At 41.8% G+C, this 24,990-nt stretch overlaps 1 protein-coding gene across 10 annotated transcripts; it reads left to right on the top strand.

Moving 5' to 3' along the window:
- The first annotated feature begins 578 nt into the window (after nucleotides 1-578).
- On the top strand, nucleotides 579-24,990 carry LOC128756371 (uncharacterized). Of its 10 annotated transcripts, none has more exons than XM_053860826.1 (33): nucleotides 1,085-1,351; nucleotides 5,459-7,200; nucleotides 8,972-9,033; nucleotides 9,230-9,268; nucleotides 9,348-9,500; nucleotides 9,567-10,159; nucleotides 10,317-10,525; nucleotides 10,831-10,965; nucleotides 11,062-11,148; nucleotides 11,224-11,261; nucleotides 11,610-12,982; nucleotides 13,260-13,303; nucleotides 13,427-13,579; nucleotides 13,683-13,805; nucleotides 14,851-14,889; nucleotides 14,960-15,085; nucleotides 15,706-15,814; nucleotides 15,909-16,061; nucleotides 16,220-16,254; nucleotides 16,947-17,108; nucleotides 17,199-17,333; nucleotides 17,487-17,525; nucleotides 17,595-17,735; nucleotides 17,833-17,912; nucleotides 17,992-18,015; nucleotides 18,205-18,652; nucleotides 19,497-21,764; nucleotides 21,836-21,902; nucleotides 23,304-23,417; nucleotides 23,484-23,705; nucleotides 24,076-24,162; nucleotides 24,237-24,358; nucleotides 24,549-24,990. In XM_053860826.1, the coding sequence occupies exons 2-33, from the start codon at nucleotides 5,632-5,634 to the stop codon at nucleotides 24,621-24,623; spliced, it is 9,024 nt and encodes a 3,007-aa protein (XP_053716801.1). In that variant the 5' UTR covers nucleotides 1,085-1,351; nucleotides 5,459-5,631; the 3' UTR covers nucleotides 24,624-24,990. The 10 variants fall into 10 exon arrangements, with proteins under 10 accessions (XP_053716811.1, XP_053716801.1, XP_053716804.1 ...); XM_053860829.1 differs by having other exon boundaries at nucleotides 1,242-1,351; nucleotides 9,579-10,159; XM_053860831.1 differs by having other exon boundaries at nucleotides 1,242-1,351; nucleotides 24,301-24,358.

Raw genomic sequence — 24,990 nt, 5'->3', positions numbered from 1 at the left:
CAAACATCGACGTCCACGAAGCAGCGGTCGATCAACCTGCCACAGAAGGTGCTGTTTGTTTGTGTGTATCTTTATTTGTGCCAAAAAGCTCCACCAGAGGAAAGAAGAAACATATTTTTCTTAGTAAGGAAATAGTGCTTGTTGATATATATAACTCATTCTGCTGGCTTAAATATCAGATAAGGTTCTGTCTCGTGGCACTTACGCAGCAAACACCTGCTGTGGAAAGTCCCGAGAACTTGGAGACTGATTCTCATAAACTCAAGCCCCATTCAATACCTTCCACAGCCATCCCTGGTTTGATCTTGAAATAAAGTTCCACCACAACCACGGTCACATTCTCCAATCACAGTCTGCCCCCCAGCAGTCGCCATTCTCAAAGTCTGCTCTGTTTTCAGTTCCTCTCTACATTTTGCCTTTCCTGCATTGCTTAGCCTTAGTATCTGCCCTTTATGTTGCCTTTTCTAAACTGGCTCTCAATTGGTAGAATGTATTAGACTTAGACAGATCTCAGAGATCACAAAAGTGTACCACTTCCTTTTTGTCACTCACAGATAACTTGGTAGTGAGATGATTCCCCCGCTTATCGTTCAACGGTTTCCTGGCCTTTTCAGCAGACGTCAAGTGAAGATGCCTATCTGTAGTTGTGACCTTCGGTGAGAAGATGACATCAAGTGACCTCCTCTCGCACTTGACAGTATGTCCCATATGAACTTGTCTCTCTGTGCATTCCTGTTAACTTCACAGGTATTCATTTAAAACGGTGAAACACTGGCTCCCATTTGCTGTGTGAAAGCAGTTTTTGATAGTGGCGTTTAGTCAGGAGGGCACACTTCAGTGACATCTTGTCTTTGCTCAAATAATTGTGTCTAAGTTCAATATACTGAAGTATTACAGCAATACCGAGAAGAGTGCCTGTACATTCCTTTGAGAAATTTCATTTCAGTGGTGATTTTAAAAGACCAACTTACAATCGATTACGATAATAAGTACTGAGATTTCTTTTGTGGTACTTGTCAACTCTATTAATTAATTAACTTACTTCCTCTCTATAAAGGAAAATTAACAAGTTATATTATGATTCGGTGCATCATGTTGATGAAATAACGATTTCGTAAAATTTACCTTTCCAATGTGATGTCGTTGCGGAAAATGGCTTTCCTCATTCATTGTTCAAAATAGGTTACTGTATATACTTTAGCTTGAATTCGCTTTTATTTTGAAGCCAGGAAATTGGGTGAGTCCATTTTGGCTTTCCGGTGTTGACGTCATAGCGAGACCTACACTCAGAAGTTTGGTGCGGAGTGAGAGGCATACACTGTGGTAAGAAATACACCGAAAACAACACAAGGTATGACTTGGTTCAATGGTTGTTCTGTTGAATGCAGCAGTACTTTTAAACATGAGGTGTTACGTTTTCTGTCCGACTGGAGCGGTTGTCGCTAGCTGCTGCTTGTGCTGCTCGTCGACTCGTCCAGTTTAGCTCGGTTCCATGGCGTGTTTATGATTGAATCTGACCATTTAATCCAGATTTACTGCTGAATGTATTGTGACTTTGGTCATTTGTGCGTTGTAATTCTTAATGGATCTCAGGTTGAATACTGCGTCACCAAGACCTGCTCCATTGGAACATGCTCGACGACGTGAGATTCCAATGCACCTTGTGGTGCATCTTCCTTGCGACTGAAGCAACTAACTTTTTAGAATCATGTTCATCCGAAAAGCGACGTGGTGTTACATTTGTGGACAGATGTTGACAGATTTGGTCTAGTCATTAAATGTGGGGTTTGCTTTTTGAAATAGTCACTTCTTCTGGTTGAGATTACGTCTGTAGCTGTACCTTTGACGGACATCAAAGACACTGTCTTCTCATGAAGCAGAGGAGAGTCTGGCCGATGAACAAGTCTGTTCATTTATTCAACAGATTTGAGTCCCCCTTTTTGCTGGAGGGACAAGCATCACATCACAGAGTCAGTTACAGATTCAGTATTTTCAAGCCATTAAAAAAATAACATAACAAATAACATCAAGCAGGATCTCCACCAAAAAAATGTATACAGTGGTACCTCGGTTCTCGACCACAATCCGTTCCAGACAGCCGTTTGAGAAGCGTTCCAAGCCTTAAAATAGTCTTTTGTAGGAGTGAGTGAATGTGAGTGACGTCTCTCTAGAAGTGAAGAGGTGTCCTGTGCGTGTCCAGCTCTGAATGTGCGATTCTGTTCAGTTTGACTGTGACAAAGTAATAAACCAAGTAACGTTCTGTCCGAGACTCGCCTCATTCCTGTCCGAGCTCCGGCCAACAACAGGACATATAAAACCCTGGAGTGCGCACTCCAGCCTCGGAGGTGTGGAGAGCGAGCGCCTCCCCTGTGACACTCTACCACGGTCCAGTGCGGCGACAGGAAAAGTTTTACTCCTCAATATAAAGAAAAAAAAAACAGTCAGTAAATGTAGCTAACGGGACACGTCTACATACAGAGACTGCGTTATAGACAATAACAAAGCACGTCGTGGGTCAGCTGATCGGTCCGCGCACGTTATGTTTTTTCCAGCTTATTGCAGGGGCGTTCCAGTTCTGAATTTTTGTTCGAATTCCGAGATGTTCGAATTCCAAGACGGTCGAAAATCGAGGCACCACTGTATTTGTGTATTGGCCGCTTAATGGTGATCGCAAATACTTTATTTTAATTTTCCTAACTACTAAATTAAGATTCTTCTTGAGAAGGAAGTCACATTCACTTAAGTGACATGAGGTTGGTTCCTGAAGAACGCAAGTTAGAACAATGTGGCAGTAGTTGTGGCATTAGGGAGATGCAGATCTCGTCGTCCTGCCCTGCACATCAGTGGAGCAGCGGTGGAAGTCGTCTTCACAAATACCTGGACATTCACCTCAGCAAATCGTCCAGAGCATCCACATTGTCCTTCATGGCTGGGAAGCTTCAACCCTACCCCGTCTTCCTGAGGAAACTGAAAGTGTTGGACTCTGATGTCCTCTACATTGTGGTCAGCTCCTGAGTCAGCAGCCAAATACGAAGATGAAGATGGAGGCTGTGCGGAAGGTTCTCAGGAATGCTCCTCCCACCACCTTGGTAATCCATGGCACCTGGTGCAAAAGGAGTTCAAGTGACATCAAGAAGTACCACCTTATCCACGCTGTACGTGCCCTTGTTCTCCCACTCTGTTATGGGTAGAGGCTACGGCGCATCCTAAATGGGACTAACTGACCAAGGAACTGCTTCTTTCCCATAACTGTCAGACTGCTGAGCAATCATCTGGCTCTGTCAGCAGAGGACATTAATTTCTTTACTGCTGTGATGAAGTTTTTTCTTTTTGTGAAATTTGCAAAGTACCTTTTTGTGATGGTCATAATTATCCTTTTTTTTTTTTTTAACATGTTTCAAGTGCTCTTTTCATGATGTCATCAGCAGGGCCCAGTCCTAGCAGTGCGACGCTCGATCAGTTGGGATCCTTTGTTTTGCAGGATTGGCGATCGGGTGATTCCTTTTTTTGGATCCCGAATCTGTCTACCGATCACATCTACCAGAGTTACCCGTGGTGCACCTGCAAACATATTGTCGTGATGCAGGAACCAGATTTTAAAGTGGTTGAGGGACCATAGTGAAATCTTTCAACGCAACAAATAACTCGCCACCTTGTTGACGCTGCTGCATTTTTAAAGATGGTCAAGCTGAAGCTAAAGCGAGCCGACACATTCAGATTGTTACCAGTCTGCTGAACGGTTTCAGTTGTTGAAAAGCAAGTGTTTCAACATCTGATCCTCCGATTATAATATAGGACTTGAAAAGGGCATGGGGTTTTACAATGCATTGTGGGCTGTGGAATCCACCTTGGAATCCAGCGTTGTCAGGGCAAGATATGAATTATCAGATGATTCTCTATTATCTGCCAAAAATCCCAGATCAACGGAACAACTGTCATCAGTGGTGCAGCGCAGCTGATTCTGCTCTTTTCTTTGCTGGCTGCTGTGACGATCAATATCCCTTGGGTTCTCCATTTGGGTTCTTCCTTGCCTTTTCTTCTAAGAGTGACACTGTGCTTGTACAGGCAAATGTGTTTGTTTTCTTTTCTGTTCTTATTTGTGTTTTGTTTTTAATTTTTAATTTTTAAGAATTTTTAAGAAAGTGCTGGCTGTCAATATTATACGCTGACATGTACTGAATTACTGCCATTTACTTATTTTGAGTGGATATGAAGGCCTATATTCGATTGTCTGCCAATGTTGTTAAGTTAAGTGAGCACCTGAGGTGGCTGGCAGTTGGCACTTTTGCGCCGCAGGAACATTCTTGGTTTTAGGGACGATTGGCTGGAACCTCCCCACACAGCACATGTCCGCATGGACAGAAGAGGGTGACTGCTAATGCCACTACAACATTATAGAAGTGCTGAGATACGCACTCACAATCATGCATCTATTTGTATTTCCATGCTTGTGGGGCCATTGTAAGGTTTCTCATTTCCTTAATGCTTTCCCCAGCCTCTCATCCTAAACCAGGAGTGTTCAAACTGTTCCAGAAAGCGCCACAGTGGGTGCAGGTTTTCGTTCAAACTCAGCAAGTACACACAGTTAAAGATGTCAGCTGAAACAAGCAGCAGCTGACTGACAGTCAACCGCTTCCAGTCTTGAGATATCTGATAGGTGAAGTCATGTGTGCGAGTTGGGTTGGATCAAAAACCTGCACCCACTGGGGCCCTTGAGGACCGGTTTGGACACCCATGCCCTAAACCTAACCATCCTGAGGAGAGGATAAACTGAATGCTCCATGTGTCATTCAACAGACTCAAAGGAAACTCCGGAGAGACTGTAAATAATCTCACAACGATAATGATTGTGGATGATCCTTTTGTGCCTGCAGAGTGCCTTGATGCCTTGTTTGTTGTTGCCAGACAGCAACAACAAACAAAACAAACAGCCAGTCAGGTTAACTATCACACTTGCAGAAAGACTAGACTAACTAGTCTTACAACTTAGACATTGGCAACAAGCTTTCTGATTCTAATTACTGGTGTTTTGTGTTAACTGTGTTTTGCATTCTACCATGAATACTTTTAAGTTGATTTCTACTTAATTTGTACACTTTCTAGTTATTTATGGTATAAAAACACTATTTGGCTGAGGAATAAGAGATATGAGTTATGAACAAAGGATACACACAAATCAAAATGGGAGAAATCAATTTATTTTTCTACATTTGTTTTGATAGCACAAGTTGATTTTTTTTTCTTTTCTTTCTTCCGTGCTTATTATTGTGTCCTAACAATGAATGTATGAAAATATTTAAGGAATCGTTGCCTTTTTTTTGCGATTGCCCTGCGTACATACAGGTTGGTTGGTATAGCGAAAAAGGTAGCTCTTGGCAGGGCAGTCCACATCATGAGACGCATTCATGCCAATTTGTTTCAAGACCATTGGAGTAACATTTTTTGTTTTGTTTTTCAGCCATGCATTTCGACCATTGAGAATCTTCACCTGCTTCTGGGTTTCTAACAAATGCCGCCCTTTGAGAAGCTTCCTTGGAGCTTTCTCATTAGGCTGTAGACTGTCTCCATTGTGGATAGAGAAACCCAATCTCAAACTCAATTCCAAATGTCCTTTGGAACATTCTAAAGACAATGTCCCATCACTCCTGTAATCCTTTTATGCAAGGGACTGAAAAAGACTCAAGTAGAGGACCACTTCACCCAGGAACAGGGTCATATCCAAGTGGTTTCGGACATTCCCGGGGATCAGTTGGTGGGCTACTCACATCATTGGTGCATCATTCTGTGAACAGCCCCGGACAAGCGCCAAATGGCAATTTACAAACGCCTTGTAACCTACTTGTACCTGGTAAAAGAGAGGATGTGAGGCTCTCTGTAAATCAGGTTTCTGACTCAACAGCTCAACTAACGTACAGGAGTGAGTTCCTCACCTCTAACAAAGGAACTTCTTCTTACACAAAGTTAACTGGACACTCAGAAATGCAGAGCAAGTCGGTAAATGTTTCTTCATCTTCACCCGCTGTCATGGCTGGTTATTTTGGTGGAGAAAGTGTTCCTTTTCGTGTGGCAGAAGATGACCGATCCATTCCGGGATTAGGATCTGATGACATTCCCAGGCCAACACCGGGTGATCCGTCTGCATCAAGTCAACCCAAATACACGTTCGAAGCTGCGTCTAACATCCTTCAACAGTTTGGACTTGAAATGGATGACCTTGAACCGCTCCTCTCCTTTCCTGAAGATCAAGTTACCCCTGCCAATTTGCCTTTCATCTTACGAAAAATCCGAACTTGTAAGGAAAATGCATCCTCAAGTTCTGCAGATATAGATAAGAAATCAGTTCAGAATCAAGCCAGTAAGATAATTGACTATGGACATACAAGCAAGTACGTGGGTAACATGGTTGACAGCCTGGGAAGGTTTGCTGACGGTGGAATCGACAGTGAAAAAAGCAAACGCAAAGAAGATGGTGCTTATGCACAGCGATTGCAGGAAGATGGAAAAGTTGATCCAACAAAGCACGTGCCAAATGTGTCAAATTCACATTTTCAGCTCGGAGCTTACTGTGACAGCCGAAGATGTTTACCAAAAACGGATGCTGTTTCCAATGTTGTTCCTGATTACAGGCTGAGCACTTCAGAGACATTGAAACATATTCCTCCAAGCTCCCATCTCAAACAACCCGCCCAGGAAAAAAGTGTGAGATCAGGTCTTTCGCAGACCTTCCATCCCAGCCCAAGTGCTGGTAACAAATCCATGACCAACTCTTCAAACATGGGTACGGCGGTGTCTGAGTTGGCAAAACCTCAGGCACTCCAGAAAACAGGGATGCTGCTCAATCCGAGAAGACAGCCAAATTTGACGCCAGCCATGCCACCTGTAATGCAGACGACCCAGAATTCGTACACACCTGCTGGATTGCTTTCCAATCCTACCCCGACTTTTTGTGGCCCGCCTCAGTCGCCACTGAATCATCCGTTTGTCTCTGAAAGTACATTCAAAGGCTCTGCAATTCCACGTTTAATCACTTCAAACATGCAAGGTGCAACCATTTCACCCACCAACAAAGTCCCATCATTCAAGGACACTGTCTTCAAAGGTTTACCAACGGCTGCCATGATGCATGACTATGCAGCCACCACACCAAGAATCTTTCCACATACATGTTCTCTTTGTTACAAAGAATTTGCTCAAATGAAGGTGAGTAGGAAAACTGCACTCGCTGGTGCTTCTTCGTAGGGATTGTTGCGTATGGATGCTAAATCACTGTGCTTTGTTTTATATATTTGGTATTACTGTCCAGGACTGTCAATGTATGAAAACATGTTTTCTTTGTAGTTGTTTGTATGTGTATTGTTTGTAAAACAATGAATGTGTCCGTACACAGTATTGGAAATGGTGGATTATTCTGTTGGCTTGATCTAGGGCTGGGCAATTGATCAAAGTTAAGTTTTGATTTGAACAATGTGGAGAAAAATGTGAAATTGATTTTCCCTCTTATAATGGCAATTACAGTACAGTTTCTTGCACGCTGCTGTTGTTTCTCCTTCATCCCTCTTAGTAGGAAAATTTATTCTGTGTGCTTTTAGGAATGAATAATTTCATCAACGTGAGACTTGCAGTTAATAACTTTGGTCAAGTGGGCCGCACCTGAAGCCTGGTATGCGAATACACCAGTTTCTTTACCGTACACTGGTGTCATCAAATAGCAACTCTAAATCTGCCTGTTATTTGTGAAAACAGCAGGATTACTAAAAGCACTTCTGCCGCGACACAACAATGTCTGGAGACAGGGTCACACTGTGTATGCAGCAGTAAATATGGGGCTGCCAACTTACTCCGGCACTTCAGTGCAGTGGTAGTCATTGTGCTTTGTGCTAGTTAGTCTTGGGTAGTTTCACGAAAAATCGACAATACATTGAAAATTTTGTTTTCAGGGGGGGAAAAATCAGGGTTTTGTTTTTCATCTGAATTGCCCAGCGCTAGTTTGTTTATATGTATTGTTGACATACCCAGATGGGTAGTCTCATCTATCCTGTAAGGATCAGGAATTAGGATGTTAACATGTGAAATGTGAATACAGTATGTATGTAATTCCATGATCGATCTGAGGTTTTATTTCCTTTGAGAACCGAAAAAACAAAAAATACTTTTTTGCATTGCAATTTTCCGTATGAAATGTGAAATAATCCTACATGAACTCTTTGAGTTAAAAGTCGATTCCATTTTTAATGACAGCAATCATTTTAATTATAGTACAGATAAAAGTACTGATAAATGCAACAAAAGGTTTTTTTTTTAATCCTTGGTTAGAATAACTGAATAATAAGTGGTAAATAGGCCCATAGGTTTCTCAGAAATTGAACTAAACGAAGCTATAGGAATTAGGGTTAGTTCTTATCCTTGAAAATAAGATATCTCGGTGTTGACTCATTGCTTGGAATTTACTGGTGTGAGAAATAAGATGGAAATCGTGAATTTATGTGGTATTTGCACTCTTCTGCTTCTGCTCATACTCCTAAAGAACATTTAAATGTGCTGTAGGAATCCAAGTGTGAATGTTGAGGATGTCATGCATGTTAATTTGCGTAATTGTTCATTTGTTGTACAAAAGTTTGTAAGTTTACCATTTTCTTTTACCTACCACCATTGGACATTGGAGATGGAAAAGGACTTTGGACTCAAAAAAACTCAATGAGGATTTTCTTTTTTACCTCATCAACCTCAAGAACCTACCAGATGTTTTTGTTTTCTCAACTTGTGTTTTGGACTTAAAATGGCAATCACCAAGAAGAGGACATTTTCTACAGAAAGATTCTTCAGTTGAATGAAAGCTTATTTGGTCTTCTTCCTTTTGTTTTATTTGTTGTAATGTGTGGAATAGAACTGCAGCAGTGCGGCCAAATAGCACTAGTCATGATGCCTACAAATGTGAAGTGAAACTAACCAAAATACTTTCTTTTGCTACCAGGAGTGGGTGACTCACCAAAACAGTGCATTGCATCTTGAGAACTGCAAGCGCCTCCGAAAAGAGTGAGTTTCTTTCTTCAAAAGGTTAATTGATTGCGAGTTTCTGGACTATTTTTTTTATTTATTAATTTTTTTTATCATACAGCCAGTTGTTTTGAAAGTGTTCCTTTTTTTAAAAACAAGTCTCACCCTCTACAAGATGAACAACATAAATTTTCTTTTGTTCAGTTTTGTCTTATTGTTTTGTTCTTTCCTTCAGATACCCACAATGGGATGGCTCTGTTACCCGTGCTCTCAAGTAAGTAATGTACATGCTCCTTGGCATTTTGAAACTCAGTTTTACTCTTATCATTAATGTGTTATTCTCTTCCAATTAGTGATGAATGGAAAAATCCCAATCCCACAGCCAAAAGGTCTCATGGAAGCCGTAGGTCACCTAAGAGGCAGAGTCCCCTTCGTCACGGAACAAGAAAGCAAGGAAGGAGCAGATCACGATCATGTTCACCACAGACCTCCAGCTACGGTTGCAAGTTCGTTTTTTTTTATCTCTCATCAATAATATTGTTAGATTTATTTTGATTGCTCTTTGCTCAAAGTTCTTCTCACAGGAGGAGCTATGATAATAGAAATTCACCTGAAAGACATCATGGCAGTTCATCTCCAAGGAGGGACAAGCAGCAAAGCTATTCAGCATCAAGACATCACAGTAATTCACCACCGAGGTGGAGCCAGGAGAGACGGCACTCGCCTCCCAGACATCATGGTAGTTCATCACCAAGGTGGAGCCAGGAGGACTGGCGTCAAGAGTCAAGACACCATGGTAGTTCACCACTGAGGTGGAGCCAGGAGAGACAGCAACAACCAGCAAGCGCATCACCAAAGAGGCAGACAAAAAGATCTCCAACAGAGAGGTGCACCTCCCACCGAGTGTCACCAGGAGAAAGCAAAGAGAGGTTGCATTCTCTGAAAAATAGCATGGAAAGGCAAGTTCCACCCCTGAAGGGCATCAGCAAACGACAGACACAGCTAAAAGGCACTAAGAAAGATCTGTCACTAAGTGGGACTAAAGAAAAGAGCTCTGCCTTTGAAAGTCATGAACCCAATAAGTCACTGAAACCAAACAAATCATCTACACCTGGGGTGAAGAAGACCGCTGAGAAACTGGCCAAGTCTGTCCTGGGATCATCAGGTTTGGAAAAACAATATTTTTGACTGAATTGCATATCCCAGTCTGGTTCACTGTAGATGAAATAATCAAAATGCGACTATTAAAATAGCTGCTTTATGCTTTATGTTCATGGATTCTGAGAAAACTTCTTGCAACGTTCATTTTGTCTTTCTTCCAGTGCTCCAGTCTCTACCAAAGCAATGTGATGTTGAGGCTGTGGTTAAATCTTTGACCCCAGTAATTCTCGCGGAGTGGGGGAAAATTATGGTGTCCTCTTCTGCTCCTCTGAAAACGAAGAAACTGGTGACGTCTTCTACTCCTACTGTGTCCTCATCAGCAGCAAAGAAAAAGCCAGTCAAGAAGAAACCTGCTGTTTCAACCTTGGAGGTTAGTTTACATGTCACAAAGCTGTTGAAGCAAGCCTTCATTTCATTTTAGATAACCATTGGTATTGGACAGCCTTAATATGTGGATAAAAATGAGTTTAGGTTTTTCATTTTTCATACTGAAATGAAAGGGAATTAAATTTCAATGAAAAGATCCTTATGGATCTTTAAGTTATGGTGTCCCTTTCTAGGTCAGTCATGAAAGGCCCCAGATCAGCAAACCAGATTTTTACTGACTGACAGACCAATGGTGTTTTTTGTTTTTTATTAAAGAATGAAATGCCAAATTGTTTGGTCTGTGCACAGGCTGGTAAGGTCACTCCACCAACCATGGTGAAACTCAGTGGAATTCAACCCTGCATCTCCCATCACGATGTGCTGTCAGCTGTGGAGCGCTATGGAAGGACAAAATCGGTTTTGCTTATTCGCTCAAGAAGAGAAGTAAGTTCACAAAGAGGAGAACTTGGATGTGTTATTCATCAGTGTAGTGGTCAGGTTTGTACTGACATACTTGACTTGACAACTGTCTGTCTGTAGGCAGTGGTGTGTTTTGAGAAAGAAGAAGATGCCAGAAAAGTAAAGACCCTTGAAATAAAAGGATGTACAGTCACTCCTAAACCAAAGGTGAGACTTAATGAAAAGGACAGATGTAAAACATGTTTCTTACTATGCTTATTATCTCATTTCATTCTGCTGCAGGAAACTCTTAAAAAGGAACCGAAGAAGTCACTTGCTAAGTAAGGTGTTTTTCACTCAATATTATTGGTGTATGTCTGAAGGCTATATTTGTCTCTCCCAATTTAAATATACTGAAGTGAATACACCAAAGCAAGCTATGTTGAATAACCCTATTATTACTATTAAAAAGTGTATTGGTGATTAATGATGAAAGTCCCACATTTTCCCATGCATCCTCTTCTGTATAGCTGCTGCCCTCCACTCCTTTGCCTGGCATTATGTTTACAAAACTTTAAATGTAAATTGGGCAAAGTATATTAAACATGCAAGACTTGTGTTACCAATGAGCAGAAATGATCAACGGAGGATTATTTCAACTCAACGTATTTTGTGTATTTTTTCTGCAGAAAGGCTGCGGTGACCAAACTTTCTTCTCCTAAAATTGCCCAATCCAGGACTGCAAGCCAGAGAAAGGTCCCCTCATCACTTAAAGAAAGGGTGAAAACTATGAAAAAATGTCCAGCTAGTGCTTCAAAAATAAATCCCTTGCTTTCCAAAGCAAAAGCAGTTTCGACTGGTGGAACTGTAATGAGAAAAAAATCAAAACTCGGACTCAAGCGACGGCCTGTGAAACCCACAATCTCAGAAATGCAAACTGAGGTTATTGACTTTGAGCAAATAGCGTCTCCTGAAGAGCCTGACAGTGGTGTTGAGTTGAAGACGGGCGGAGAGTCATCAGACCAAACTGGTGTAGCAAGCTTTGTCGCCGACGTGGCTGGCGGTGAAAGCAACAAAGGGGCTGCAGAGGAAATGGAAGGGAATGCAACTTCTGCTCTCATCCCAGGCAAACTAGCCGAAGAAGAGGATGTTGGCCCAAATATGTTGAGGAGTACACTCGCACATGAAGATCAGAATAACTTTGGTGAAGAGTCGTTGATGAGCCATGATCATTCCAAGGTGGCAGGTGAAGGAGACACTGCACATGAAGAAAGCAAGGCTCCTCAGAAAATCATATTGCCTCTGAATCCCATTGCTGGTGACTCCAGGCAAACACTTCCCCCTGAACAGATAGACGTTGGTGTGGAGTCCAAGACGGGAGGTCTGTCTCCAGACCAAACTGCAGGTGTTGTAATAGACCTGACTCCAGATGCCACTGTAGAAAGCAAAGGTACTGAGGGGGGGATGGAAGTGGCTGCAACTGCTGCTGATCCAGGAGAAATAACCCGAATAATGCACGAATCTCAGTCATCTATTGGTAGCCCTGTTGAAGACGAAGCTATTGGTTCACACGGATCAACAGAAAACATGGAAACTGAACCTTCAAAGTGGACAGGCAACACTCACAAGAACCAAAATACCAATGTTGAATGTTTGAATCTTGACCAGTCAGGTGGGGTGGATTTGGCTTGTGATGGCCAAACTATTCCTGAAGATGAAGTACCAGTTCAAAAGCCAATACCGTGTCTTATTGGGACTGAGAGAATCCTTCCACACAAAAAATCTGATTTGAATTTTAAGAAGCAAAGAGGAGCCTCTGGCAGAACTGATGCAGCGACCATTGTAATAGACTTGACTTTAGAAGAGACTGATCAGCCTTTATCCACATTTACTGTGGAGCCAAAACGGGCCGCTCCAGAAGGAACAACCATCGCAACCCCAGCCAACAAAGGCATCAACACCACCCTCAGCAGCCAGTCATCCAAAGTGACAAAGAAGGGCACAAACTCTCCCGAATCTGTATTGAAGGGGGTGAATTTGAGGTTCTTCAGACACATGATTGGTATGTATCCTATGTTGGACTTGTGCACTCGCATCTCGATGATTTACTTTTGTTGCAGTTAAGCTCATTGACTAGTTCTAGTCTGGGGTGACTTGTAGCAGCTCATAAGTCCTCACTAAATAATAAAATGTACTCACGAAAACTGTAATAAATATTAAATTCAATGTCCAATTAGATTTTGTTCTCCTTTTTGGTGTAGCTATGTCTGCCTTAAAATTCAAGGTGCATTTTTGCAATGGTAATATTATTTAAGAAATATTTCCTTTTTGTTTTTCAGCCGCCCATTGTGATAAAGTGACTCATGGGATGAAGTTGAAAGATGTATGTATTTCCTCCTCACATCAAATCTGATAATGCTTTTTCAGAAATGTAGTTACACTTTCGTGTGTGGCTATCTCTCCGATATATTAAAATCAAATTGTTTTCTTCAACATTTTTTTACAGTTTAGTAAACTTGGCCTTTGCAATCTAGTAATTAGCCAACTGCCATATGGTGAACCAGACGCCCACCTATTGAGTGCCTTGCAAAGTGCACTCCAGGTGTTTTCGCCCCCAGGATGGGAACTAGATTTCTATTTCTTGAGGGAAGCTGGGGTGGTAAGTGACAGATCACCACTTCACACAGTCATGTGTTCATCAGTATCTACTCATCGAGAACAAGTTTGTGATCCTTCTTATTTTTCCCTGTGTATCCTGTTAGGTCATTGTTCCTTTGCCACCAGGGAGATGTGCATATGACATTCTACATCAAACAAAATGGAGACATTATCGAGGAAGAAAACTTCATTACCAGATTTTCAATAGCAACGTGGCAAGCTCACCAGTAAGAGAATCATCATACCCTTTTGCTTTGTCTTCAGGTTTGAGTTGGACATGAGTGCTGTCCATTCTGTGTGGAGTTTGTATCTTCTCCCTGTACAGTTGTCGGCTCATGTCACGTATTACAATTATTTAGAAGTTAATGGTAACTTTTTACTATCCTTGTGAGGGTGCATGTGTGTTTTTAACCAACCAACACATTTTTGCGAAGTGAGGACATTTTTACTCATTGTGCCCACATTTTGAGGGTTTGAACTCATTTAATATATTTTCTGTTAAGTTGCATTTTAACTCTTTGCCAACTTGCCAACCAAGAAGAACAGCTTTAAGATGTATATTACAATAATGAAGTACAACAACAGATTTCCTGCCTTTTTGATTTAAAAAAGTGTCTTTTACGACACCAAGTTATGATCCGGAGTTGTGCTCTGCCGAAGACGTTCTCCACCCCCGACCATCCCATTCATTGTGATTCAGTCCTCCAGACATTTAAATGGAGATCAATTTTCCAATACAGTGGTCCTAAAAGAATTAAAAATCCTTGGAAAAATTTCTGCATTTAGATGGTGATGCGGATGACTCCTAAAATTTGTTCCTTGTTTTTCACTTATTTCCTGAAAATTATTTCATCCAAATTCGCTCTAAACTTTTATTTATCTTAAGTTATTTTAAACACAGACAGACAGACAAACCAATGCCATCAACAACACCTCTTCCTTGGTAGAGGTAATAAGTATTGTTATATGTTACACCGTCATCTGAAAATGCAGGACCTGCCAACAATATTTTTTCATTTGATCTGTCATGTTCTTAGTCTCTGAGGCTCTGTAAGGAGAACTTTTCCCCACACTTCTAGTGACACTTGGTGAATAAACCTCTTAGCAGTTGTACAACTGAGTCAATTGTAACAGCACAAGCTGAACTGTTGAGTCTTCATGCTTTACTGATTTACTTGCAGAAACACTTGAATGTCACATTTATCAAACTACTAAGTGCATGTTGTGGTTTAATTACGTTTCTTGAAATATTCCTGATTTTGTGTCTTGCAGCTGATGTTTTTCCAAACTATAATGAAGTTTATTGGCGAGGTATGTAAAAGCCTGACTTGAGGTCTTGTATCACTTTTTCCCCCCACTCATCGATTTTATGCTTGTGTAGTCTGCAGTAATCGATGGCTCCAAAACGGTCTTCTTCGGAAGAATCACCGAAGAGGAAGTTGCTGAACTCCAGCGAGGCTTCAAGGACACAGAATCTGTCCAATACTTCTTGCCTCTCTACCGCAAGGTACAGACAAACTACGTGCTGAACATTACTGACGTCATGGTCAGCCTTCACATTTCTAGTCGAGTCCTAACCAGCGTGATAAGATGAGATGGCCTTTTGTTGTCCCACAGTGGGGAAATTCAACAAATTAACCCACCATTTCATACAGCACTATCACATTGCAATGAATAGAGGGTGGCTTTTCACACTTTGTACATCTCCTTGAGCGTTTTACCATCAGTACAAGGGGGAAAAGCTGCATGTAAACAAAGAAAGAGGGTAATTCATTATACATTTATTTTATTTTTTTTCACAGTGAAGTGATTATTTTAAGGAAGTCAATTCATATTTTTAAGTATAAATGGTACACATATGTCAGGCTGTGCAGAAACCTTCTGTGGGCACGTGTAAATGTGTGCTGAGACGTAAAATTATCAGTATGTGAAATTGTATCAGCTGACAAGTGATCTACTCAACCATGGCAGAATATATTTATTGAAAACAACGGACGTCCTGTAGACAAAAGTATCAGTTGTGAATATATGTGTACACATCATGTCCCATCTGGCCATGAACTTGTAATATTAATGTGTTTACATAATAACACACCATTCATACGTACTTCTCCATTTCTGCTTAAGCTTTTCATTGAGTTTTCAACACTTGAGGATGCAGATCAGTTTGGGTTACAACTCAGTCTGAAAAATGGGCCGATTGGAAAAGACGTCTACAGACTTGGAGTAACACCTGGTGAGCACACGTCAGTTGTTGAGTGATAATTGCATCAAACAAGATTAATTGAGCAGCACCTGTATGTATTTCCCCTTCTTTATACAATCAAAAGCTGAAGGGTCTTCGTGCCAATTTTCTGTGGATGGTGCAGACGCTCATTTGTTCGACGCAAGTATTCCTGAGGGCAGCCACGCACCGTTTTGGCTGCCTATTTCCAGTCGTCCGTACCTGTACCCCACTCTGAGACCTTCTTTTGTTATCCCAGGTAGTGCATTTAGATTTGATTCTGTTATTGATGAAGCATCTACCCATTGTTTGTGTCTGGCATAATTGTCATAACCATATATATATATATATATATATATATATATATATATATATTTTTTTTTTTTGTAACCTGCTTTATTTATGAATATCCTGCAGAGCACCGGACGATCAAGAACATTGCAGATGTCGAGGTAAATGGCCCCATCCTGCATTTCCAACTTGTCTGGCTTTTGGTGACTAAAGTCATTGCTGTGTACATTTTATTTTGCTCCGAAATCTTCACAACAATCAGGTGCCAGATCATTCTGAAGGTTGAAGACTTATGATGTCTTATCTTTTCATCAAACTTTCGTTTAGTAACGCCTGTATAGGACACATTCTAGTACCCCAAGACATTTTTGTTAATAAAATCTAATTGACATACAATTTAAGAATCAGTCATCCCAAAGTTGTTGGTTTATATTCTGAATATAGGTGGCATTAGGCATATGTGGCTTGATCAGGGAGAATTTCTGCTCTTTGTTTCTTGTTTTAGAAAATATTTTTACGGACATCATAGTCTAAGATAGAAATAATCTCATCTGCATTAACTTCCTTCAGTCTTTTTATCTGTTTTTGTTGTTTGTGACAGCATTCGTTTTCTTAAGTGGTGACAGATTTCAGTTTTTTTTTTGCTGAAGCTCAGTCAGTAAAGTTTCCGTCAGTTTATCCATCTCTTGAGCTGATCTATCAGAGGTCATATTACTCAAATGACTCATGTCGAGCCCATGACGTGTCCAGGCAGACAGGTTTGTGCTATGTGGAGCCCTCGTTCTGTTTTGTTCCTCGTCTTTTCTGGACTCAGGATTGTTTTGTCACTAATAATATTTCACTTCTCTCATAGGCTTTGGCTCCCCTTAGTGACTTCAGAACTGTCATGTTCACCAATCTGCCACAAGAATGCAATGCCCACTGGGCCATCAAAAGGCGGGTTCAGGCCCTTCTAACAAATGTGACGCCTCTGTTTTACAACTACTGCATCACCGTTCTTCCCCAGCAGAGACGGGTAAAAGAAACTCATCCTGTTCTTACATTAATGCAGCAAGGTGTGAGTGTCACCTTTGTTTACATGTTTGTGTTCTCTCCTCAACTGTAGGCCTTTGTGCACTTTGATGATTGGGAATCTTACTCAACTTGCCTCCAGGACCTCATAAAAACTCCAATTTATATTGGCAAGAACAAACTTAGCCTTCACCTTGTCACGCAGCCCATGTGTGCTCAGCACAGTGAGGTATTTAGAACTTTGTACATGATTTCAGTGTTTCAGATATTTACTTTTTGTTTGGCTTAAATTTTTGCTGCATATAAAATATAATATTTAGGACAACAGGATGCAAACATTTGAGTACAATCATGCCTTATCGTCTGATCTTGTTTCCTCCAGGACTTGATGTACCAGTCTCTGATGGCGCTCAGCAACACTGTAAGCACTCATTCTTCAATACAATTGTATTAAATCCATTCCCCTAATGATGAATTATTTGTGTTTTAGCCTGTTAAAAGCCCTCATTCTCTGTCTGAGCGTTTGCTTTTGGTGGGTATCTCTTCGTACACAAAGAAAGTTGTGGGACAACTTCTCGACAAGGTGATATCAGTCGGGCCATTTGTCGACTTTCTGCCACTTGGAAATCGGGTATGAAAAAAATGTGTTTCTCCAATATCCATTTGGTACAATTCACAGATGTGAACCTGTACTTCAGCTTTCTTTTCTGATTTCTGCTTTTCCATAGATCTGCATTGAGATGGTGAACTCTGAGGATGTAAAGAAGCTTGTTCACATGAAACAATCTTCCACTCATGAGATGAAATTGTATGATTCTGTCTTCAATTGAAAACATTTGCGTAGACTGGCATGTTGTCAAAGTAACAATTTTTATGCTTGTTTTCAGGAGGCAGATTATGAACTTCGAAAGGTGAGTAGGGATTTGGGTCCTGCTATGTTTTAGAGATGAGGTGTACAAAATGCAATCCAGTGTTTTTTAGTCTTGATACCTGTGTTTATGATGAGTCATTATAAAATAAAGTTTCTGTCATGATTTATATTGGTCTTCAATGATCTGTTTGCAGATTACCAACTAGGTTTTTGTGTTCTCATATTTCAGCTGTCAGGACATGTCAAGGCGTCTCAACCTTTCCAATGAAAGACAAGAGAAAATACTCCAGAGTGAAGGCAGTGGTGATGCACGTTTTCCATCATCATGTCAAGTGGAACCGGCTCGCTCTGATGTTCCGGCTCCTGTGAATACACCAGCAGGAGCTACACAGTCTCACGTCTCTGCCATAGTACAAGAGTCTGAGTTAGGCACTGATGTCAAGTCAGATGCCATAGTTATTGATGAGGACTGTGAACATGAAGTAAAGAGTGATGCTGGATCAACTGACACGGATGATTTGAGACCTTCCACCAAAACCCCAAGTGTCCTTCAGTCAAGTAGTGCTCCAGCAATCCCTAATATGGACCTGATGTTTTTTACCCTCAAGGCAGCAATTCGAGAGCATCGCCTCGCCAAGGTCCGCCTTATGGACAACCAACATGCTGGGGTTCCTTTGGTGAGTTGAAATGTGAAATGTGATGAATGAAAACAAAAAAATCTATGTTTATTTATTCTTGAATGCTTTGACATAAGACGGCAGTGACAATCCCCACAATAGGCCATTGTTCACTTACAGTAAGTACTAAAAACCTACTAAAAAAAATTAGCTGATCTGACAGCTTGTTTATAATTGATGCCTTCTCTCTAGACACGCACAGAATCTTGTTGTATTTCTAAAACATATTCAACGATTAAATGACGCCAATACTATGTTTGTGATAGGGATGCACTGATCTACGTTTTGTCACGTCCAATCCCGCCTGAATTTCAGTATCTGTTGATAATGATAATACGCGATCCGATACCAGAGACATCATTATTGTTGATTGTGTAAAAGAAAAGGTAACTGCAGGTCAGTATAAGACCAGAAAAGTAAGTAGAAAAAACTGTCAGTTGTAAAAATATTACCCCAAAAACAAATGATGAACTCTGAAGGTCTCATATTAAAGTTAACATTTATCAAATCCAAGACAGATATATGTAGTAAGTGAATATAATGCAACATGTTGCCTCATTTGATCAGCAAAATTGCGTACACTAGCATAAATTATTTAAATAATTGCAAAGAAACAAAAAAGTATAAAGAGTCATCTCGCCCTCATTCATTTGCCGTCACCAAGGTTTTTTTTTTAATTTTGGTTTGCAACTGACTCGCATACATCGCCGTGTGTAAGGCAGGTTTTAGCCCCAGGTTTTAGCGTTGGCCTCCAATAGTCTGATAGCTAGCTCCACCCTCTGCACACCATTAATATAACGCTGCCTGTCTGTGCTTTTCGTTTTCTCTTCTGTCCATCCTGCAGGCGACAGATGAGTCCGATGATACCCGGAGTGTCAGTGGAGAGATCCAATCTGAATGTTTGGTAATTGTTGATGAAGTGAGTGACATGGATCTTCAATCCTCACTTGAGTCACGGGAAACAAGAACAGACGACTTCTCTGACAAAACACAATTATCATCCAGACCAACTCAGGACAAGACAAATCAGACGCCAACAGAGTCTCATAGCTCAGCGGATGACGTTGATTCTGCACATAAAGGTCATGAAATCCCACCGTCTGACATCCACCTGCAAGTAGAGGGTGTTCCTGCCCAATCAGATGGCACTTGCGTGGACAAACAGACTGAAGAATTGCAGCCACAGGGGAATAGAAATGAGGACAGTTGTGATGACTTTGAAAATTTTGAAATCCTGGATGAGTTTGAATGCCAAGTGGCAGAGGAGATGGATGATGCCAACCAAGATGACAGGCTTGAAACACATTGTTCAGAAGGTAGAGCAGAGGAGCCTGCAGCACATGTCCTTAACAACAAGGCAGATCAAGAAGAGAGTGAGTCCTTCCAAGTGATCGACAGTATTAATGAAGATAATGCTGTTGAAGGTCAGGACTCCCCAATTCAAGAATCCAATTCTGCGGGACATCTGACTCCAGTAGTTGATGATGTTATAATAGTAGATGGACTCTCTGGGAAGAGCTTGAATGCTGAATCCTGCTCTGTTCCTAAAGATGTACCACACCAATGTGGTATAATCTCTCCCAGAGAACCATCCACTCAGGATCCTTCTGCCATCAGTGATGTCCATCCTGAAGCATTTCAGATTTTGGATTCTGTAGATGATCAGTCTGAAAACGAAGACGAACCAAAGGATAGGTCTGATGTGACTCAGTTAGCCGAGGACACAGATGTTTTACAAGAGGATGTGGAGTATGAGGTGATTGATTCTGTGGATGACCAAGCAACAACTAGGGGGAGGGAAAACTGCAGTAACTGGGATACAACTGATCTACCGCACATCTCTGCTGCTGTTACCAAACAGGAGCCTCAAAACCGTGTAACTGAGGAACTGTATGAGATTGTAGATTCTGTGGAAGGGGACCAAATCCACGTTAGTGACATTGAAACAACAAGGAGAAGTTCCCGAACGCGGGAGAAGGAAAGCAACGCTCCAGATGGGGCGGAGCAATTTGAGCAGCCTGACAAATGCGCTGAAACTGAGGAGAGTACGATGGAGGAGAGTACGAACAAGGGTGTAACATCTAAAACAAGGTCCAGCAGAAGCAAAAGAGGATTGAGCAGGGAAATGGAGGGTCCTCATAAAGAGAGAATGACAACAAGGAGCGGTCGCTCTCTTCTTAACCAAGCCATTAGCACACGGTCAAGAAGGAACACGCCGACGACCGCAAGTTCTGCTTGTGAGACATTGGATTCTGTTGAAGGCGATGTCAAGGAACAGCCCCTGGCCAAAGGAAGAAGGCGGCGACCACGGAGTCCAATTTATATGGATCAGCATGATGACAACTTTGCTTATCAAATACTTGACTCTGTTGGTGAAGACATGCGCAGGCCGCCATCCACTGATGAAAATGAGTTTTCTTATCAAGTTCTAGATTCAGTGGAAGGTCCTGTTAAAACAGATGAAACCTTTTCTTGTGCAAGTTTGGAAAAATCTAATAAGGAGTTGATGGAGAATGCAGAAAATGAGGAAGAAGGCATTTATCAGGTATTGGATTCGTGTGATGATGAGCCCCCCGCACAGCAGTTCACAGAGTCAGAGGCGACGGCTGAAAATGAAGTGGCTGTAAGTCTAGAAAAGGAAGATTGTTCGGATGTTGCTCCAGAGCATCAGATTTCACCCGACTCCAACAAGAGAGCTCAAGGGGAAACAAACGTACCAATGTACGGCATGGACAGTGCTATAAGATCCATTCTGGAGAACTTGGAGGATGTGAGTGAGGAAGAAGATGATTCCTTTCCTGAAGCTTCGGAGCATGAGAAACAGGAGAAAGAAGAAAATCTGTCCATGGTTATGGATGAGACGCCCATCGGCGTGAATAAAACCAAAAGTGTAAGGAGCCCGGCGAGAGATTATGTGGTAAACGGAAGACGGAGTCATTTGGAGAGGGAGAAGGTGGTGATAAACACCAGCGAGATGGTGACTGTGGATGAAGTGACCGCAGAAGATGTATCTGAGGCAAAAACAGGTGGAGTCATGGAGGAAGATTATCAGACAATGGTTACTCTGGATGAGATCTCTGAGGAGGAAGAGGAAGAAGCTGCAGTGCCTGAGGTGAGTGAGATGAACATTGAAGTTGTGCTGTTGTAGACGTGTTTTCTAATTGTCTAATTTTTTTTTGCCAGATCTTTCCGCCCTTGGATGAACAGGGTGGTGACAAAAAAGAGAAAGACAAGCAGAGTGACAACAAAGGTCTGTGTCTTCTTCCCTTGTCTTAATTATTTTTGCCTTTTTAATGTTATTTCCAGGCAGATTCATGACTTGAAGAGCCATACAGAAAGTCATTGTGACATGTAGAATCAGGGACCTTGGCCCGTCTTTCTGCGCTTTTGCCATCATCAAATTAATTCACTGAATTAGTTCAGTGCAAGTCAACAGCATTAAGAGAGCCGTCACACGCCCTCCCATATGCCATGCAGGCAAACTATCCCAGAGCAGCACAGTTGCCTCCAACGCCTGTGTCATCACGTTGAGCGCTGCAAAAAGCCTGAATAGCAACGTCATCATTGAGTGACTGGTTGTTGCTGTGGGCACACAACTGTCGGTGGACAGCAAATGCACCGACACCACTGCAATGGCATTTTTCACCTTGTTTTTCCCAAACAGTCAGTCCTCACCAATGGCAGGATTTGTTGCCTAGTTTTGACATGGATTCTGAGTTTGATGACTTGGAATGGGAGTCAGTGAACAGTGACTGAACAGGGACTAATTCACATGTTTTTGCTTTTATTTGTCTGCTTCACATCTCATTTTACTGAAAGACGGTTTACTTTAATTTATAATGTTGGATTCCAGCTAGACTCATTTCACTGTAGTCGTGATGAGAACTATGTGGAGGAAAGACGCTGATTTTACTTACGCTGAAGAAGATTGCCATCATCAGCAACTCATCATTTAGACAGTGTTTGACTGTCAGAACTCTGACTCAGTGATCGTTGGGATTGTGTTTCTACGGTGCACTCCACTGTCAGTAACCTCTGCCACTTTCTTCAGCTCGTCACAGTAGCGTTGATAAATGAAGACAGTTTATAGTATACGATGTGTTTCCACTATATTTGTGTAAAATAAGCATGAAAGGCCTCTCACACATTTACTTGTGGCTGTGAGACATTCTGATGGCACATTCTGTTCGAGCCGTGGCAGAGGTCTGAGCAGATGTCAGGCTGACCATGACAGGGAAATCAGGTGATTTCACTGAAAATGATGTGTCTTCTCCATGATGCCATTTTCCGCTCAAATCTCCAGCAAAGTCGGACCAACGTCAACCCTTCACACAGCTAATTGTTCGCCTGATATATATATATATATGCGCTGGTTACATCACGGCTTACGTTTCCCATGTTAAATGCGTGACTACCCTCATGATCGTGTGCGCATGCCTCACTTATGGTGCTCATCGTAGTCAAGGTACACTTCATTCAGCTGTCCCACTTTGAGGAAGTAGCTCACTTACGTTCACACTGACGGTGGAATCCAGATGTGACCGTGCGCTTGTCAAAACAGTCAGAACCATTTGAAACTCTACTTTTTTCCTCTGGTGGGAGGCATCATGAGGCGGTGTGTGTTTCTTTACCACTGTTTTGTGTCATTCAGAGGTCATTAATTTTGTGACTGTGGATGAAGTTCATGACAATGACGATGATTTGAAGAAGGATCAGGTGACATTATGCAGAAGTAGGAGAGCCAAAAGACTCCAGGCGGCTTCAGGTAGGAGGAAAAAATACAGTTTTTTGTTGTCGGGTGAACTGGCCCAAACTAAAGTGTCTTTCACAGTGCGGAAATCAAGTCGTCTGCACAAGCTTAATGAGACGGAGGAAGAGAAGCGTCTGGATGAGGCTCCTCTGTCCCCTCCGTATGCTGAAGTTGAAGAGCCACAAATCCAGATGGATACTGAGAAGACAGATCTAGAGGCCGACAGCAAACTGGTTGATGGTGCATCTTCGGTGGACTCTGCACTTGCCTTGGCACATGGTACTGACCAGGCGCTGGGGAGGGGTGAGGACAGTTGATGTCAACTGGACTGACCAACGGCACTGGTGATGGACTGACTTATCACTGTCCGGTTGTATAGAGCAGGCTGGCTTATCTGATTGGATGTTTTTTTACAGTAGATTCGTGTTCCGCAGGTTTGAGCACTTTTATTAAAAAATACCCTACCTTTAAGGAAATCTCAATACTTATGTTATACACATTATACATATTTGACTGGGAGAGAAAACGGTTCATTGAGATGTTGGATAAAGTAAATTATTCTGCATCAAGTTATTATTCTTCGTCTCCTTCGAACAGGAGAAAAAAACAACAAAAAACAAAAAAAAGCTGGAGGCCAAGACAAAGTATTGTCATTTTGTTCTTCTTCTTGCAGGTCTGGCAAAACGCAAATCTACGGGCAGCGAACCTGAAGCAAAGAGAGCCTGTGATTTTCCATCATTCACACCAAACAACCCTCTCGGTAAAACTTTAGTCTTTGGCATCACTGGTGGTTTTTCAGTTACATGAGGCTGACACTGTTTGTGGTGTGTTCAGGTCAGGAATTTGTCCGTCCAAGCTCTGGATTCTTCTGCCATCTTTGCTCGATGTTTTTCTTCAGTGAGAGCACGGCCATGGAGGAACACTGCAGCAGCCAGAGGCATCATGACAATGTGAAGGTACGAACAAACCCGTCCTGGATCGTACGCGGAGATGCGCTGTACCTTCCCAGAAATACGCCTGCTGCAGTTAGTCCAGCCCAGTGGAGATGTTTGTTTGAACCTGTGTGGCTCCTCCTCATGTCAGTCATCAGTGTTGTTAGGTTGTTCTGTCTTTCTCCAACTCAACATTCTGTTCTGTTGCTTCCAGAGTCATTACCTGAAGCATCAACGCTCCGAACACTCAGAACCATCAAGAGAGTCGTCTGCCCTGTCCAACTGCTGATATTCTTCTTTTATTTCCCTAAAATGATGTCACTGTGGAGGGGTGTGTTCCGATGTGTTCCAACCGTCTTCCTGGTACAATACTGCGTATTTGAACAGCCTCTTGGAGTCACAGCTGGATATGAGCATCATGTTCTCTCTTGTTGATTTCATGGTTGAACTGCTATCTTTGGTCTTCCCTGCTGTTTGCTTATTCATGGAATGTGTTGTGTTATGTGACGGTACGTCAGCTTATGTAAAAAGTGTTGAATTTAAGTGAAATTATATTTTGATAAGATTATTTGTTTTGATCACATGGTGACTTTGAAAGGACATGGAGAATCTGCATTTTTGTTTGAAGTTGCTTTTAAATAAAAATGTTTCTTGAA

The sequence above is a fragment of the Synchiropus splendidus genome, chromosome 3, assembly GCF_027744825.2.
Source record: "Synchiropus splendidus isolate RoL2022-P1 chromosome 3, RoL_Sspl_1.0, whole genome shotgun sequence".
Lineage (NCBI taxonomy): Eukaryota > Metazoa > Chordata > Actinopteri > Syngnathiformes > Callionymidae > Synchiropus > Synchiropus splendidus.
Note: the sequence above shows the minus strand (reverse complement) of the source record. Positions and strands in the feature narration are given on the sequence as shown.

Coding starts and splice junctions, on each gene's coding strand:
- LOC128756371 (XM_053860826.1), top strand. CDS start 5,632: ATGTCCCATCACTCCTGTAATCCTTTTATGCAAGGGACTGAAAAAGAC. Junction 9,501..9,566: donor ACCTCCAGCTACGGTTGCAA/GTTCGTTTTTTT, acceptor CTTTGCTCAAAG/TTCTTCTCACAGGAGGAGCT. Junction 18,016..18,204: donor CAGATTATGAACTTCGAAAG/GTGAGTAGGGAT, acceptor CTCATATTTCAG/CTGTCAGGACATGTCAAGGC.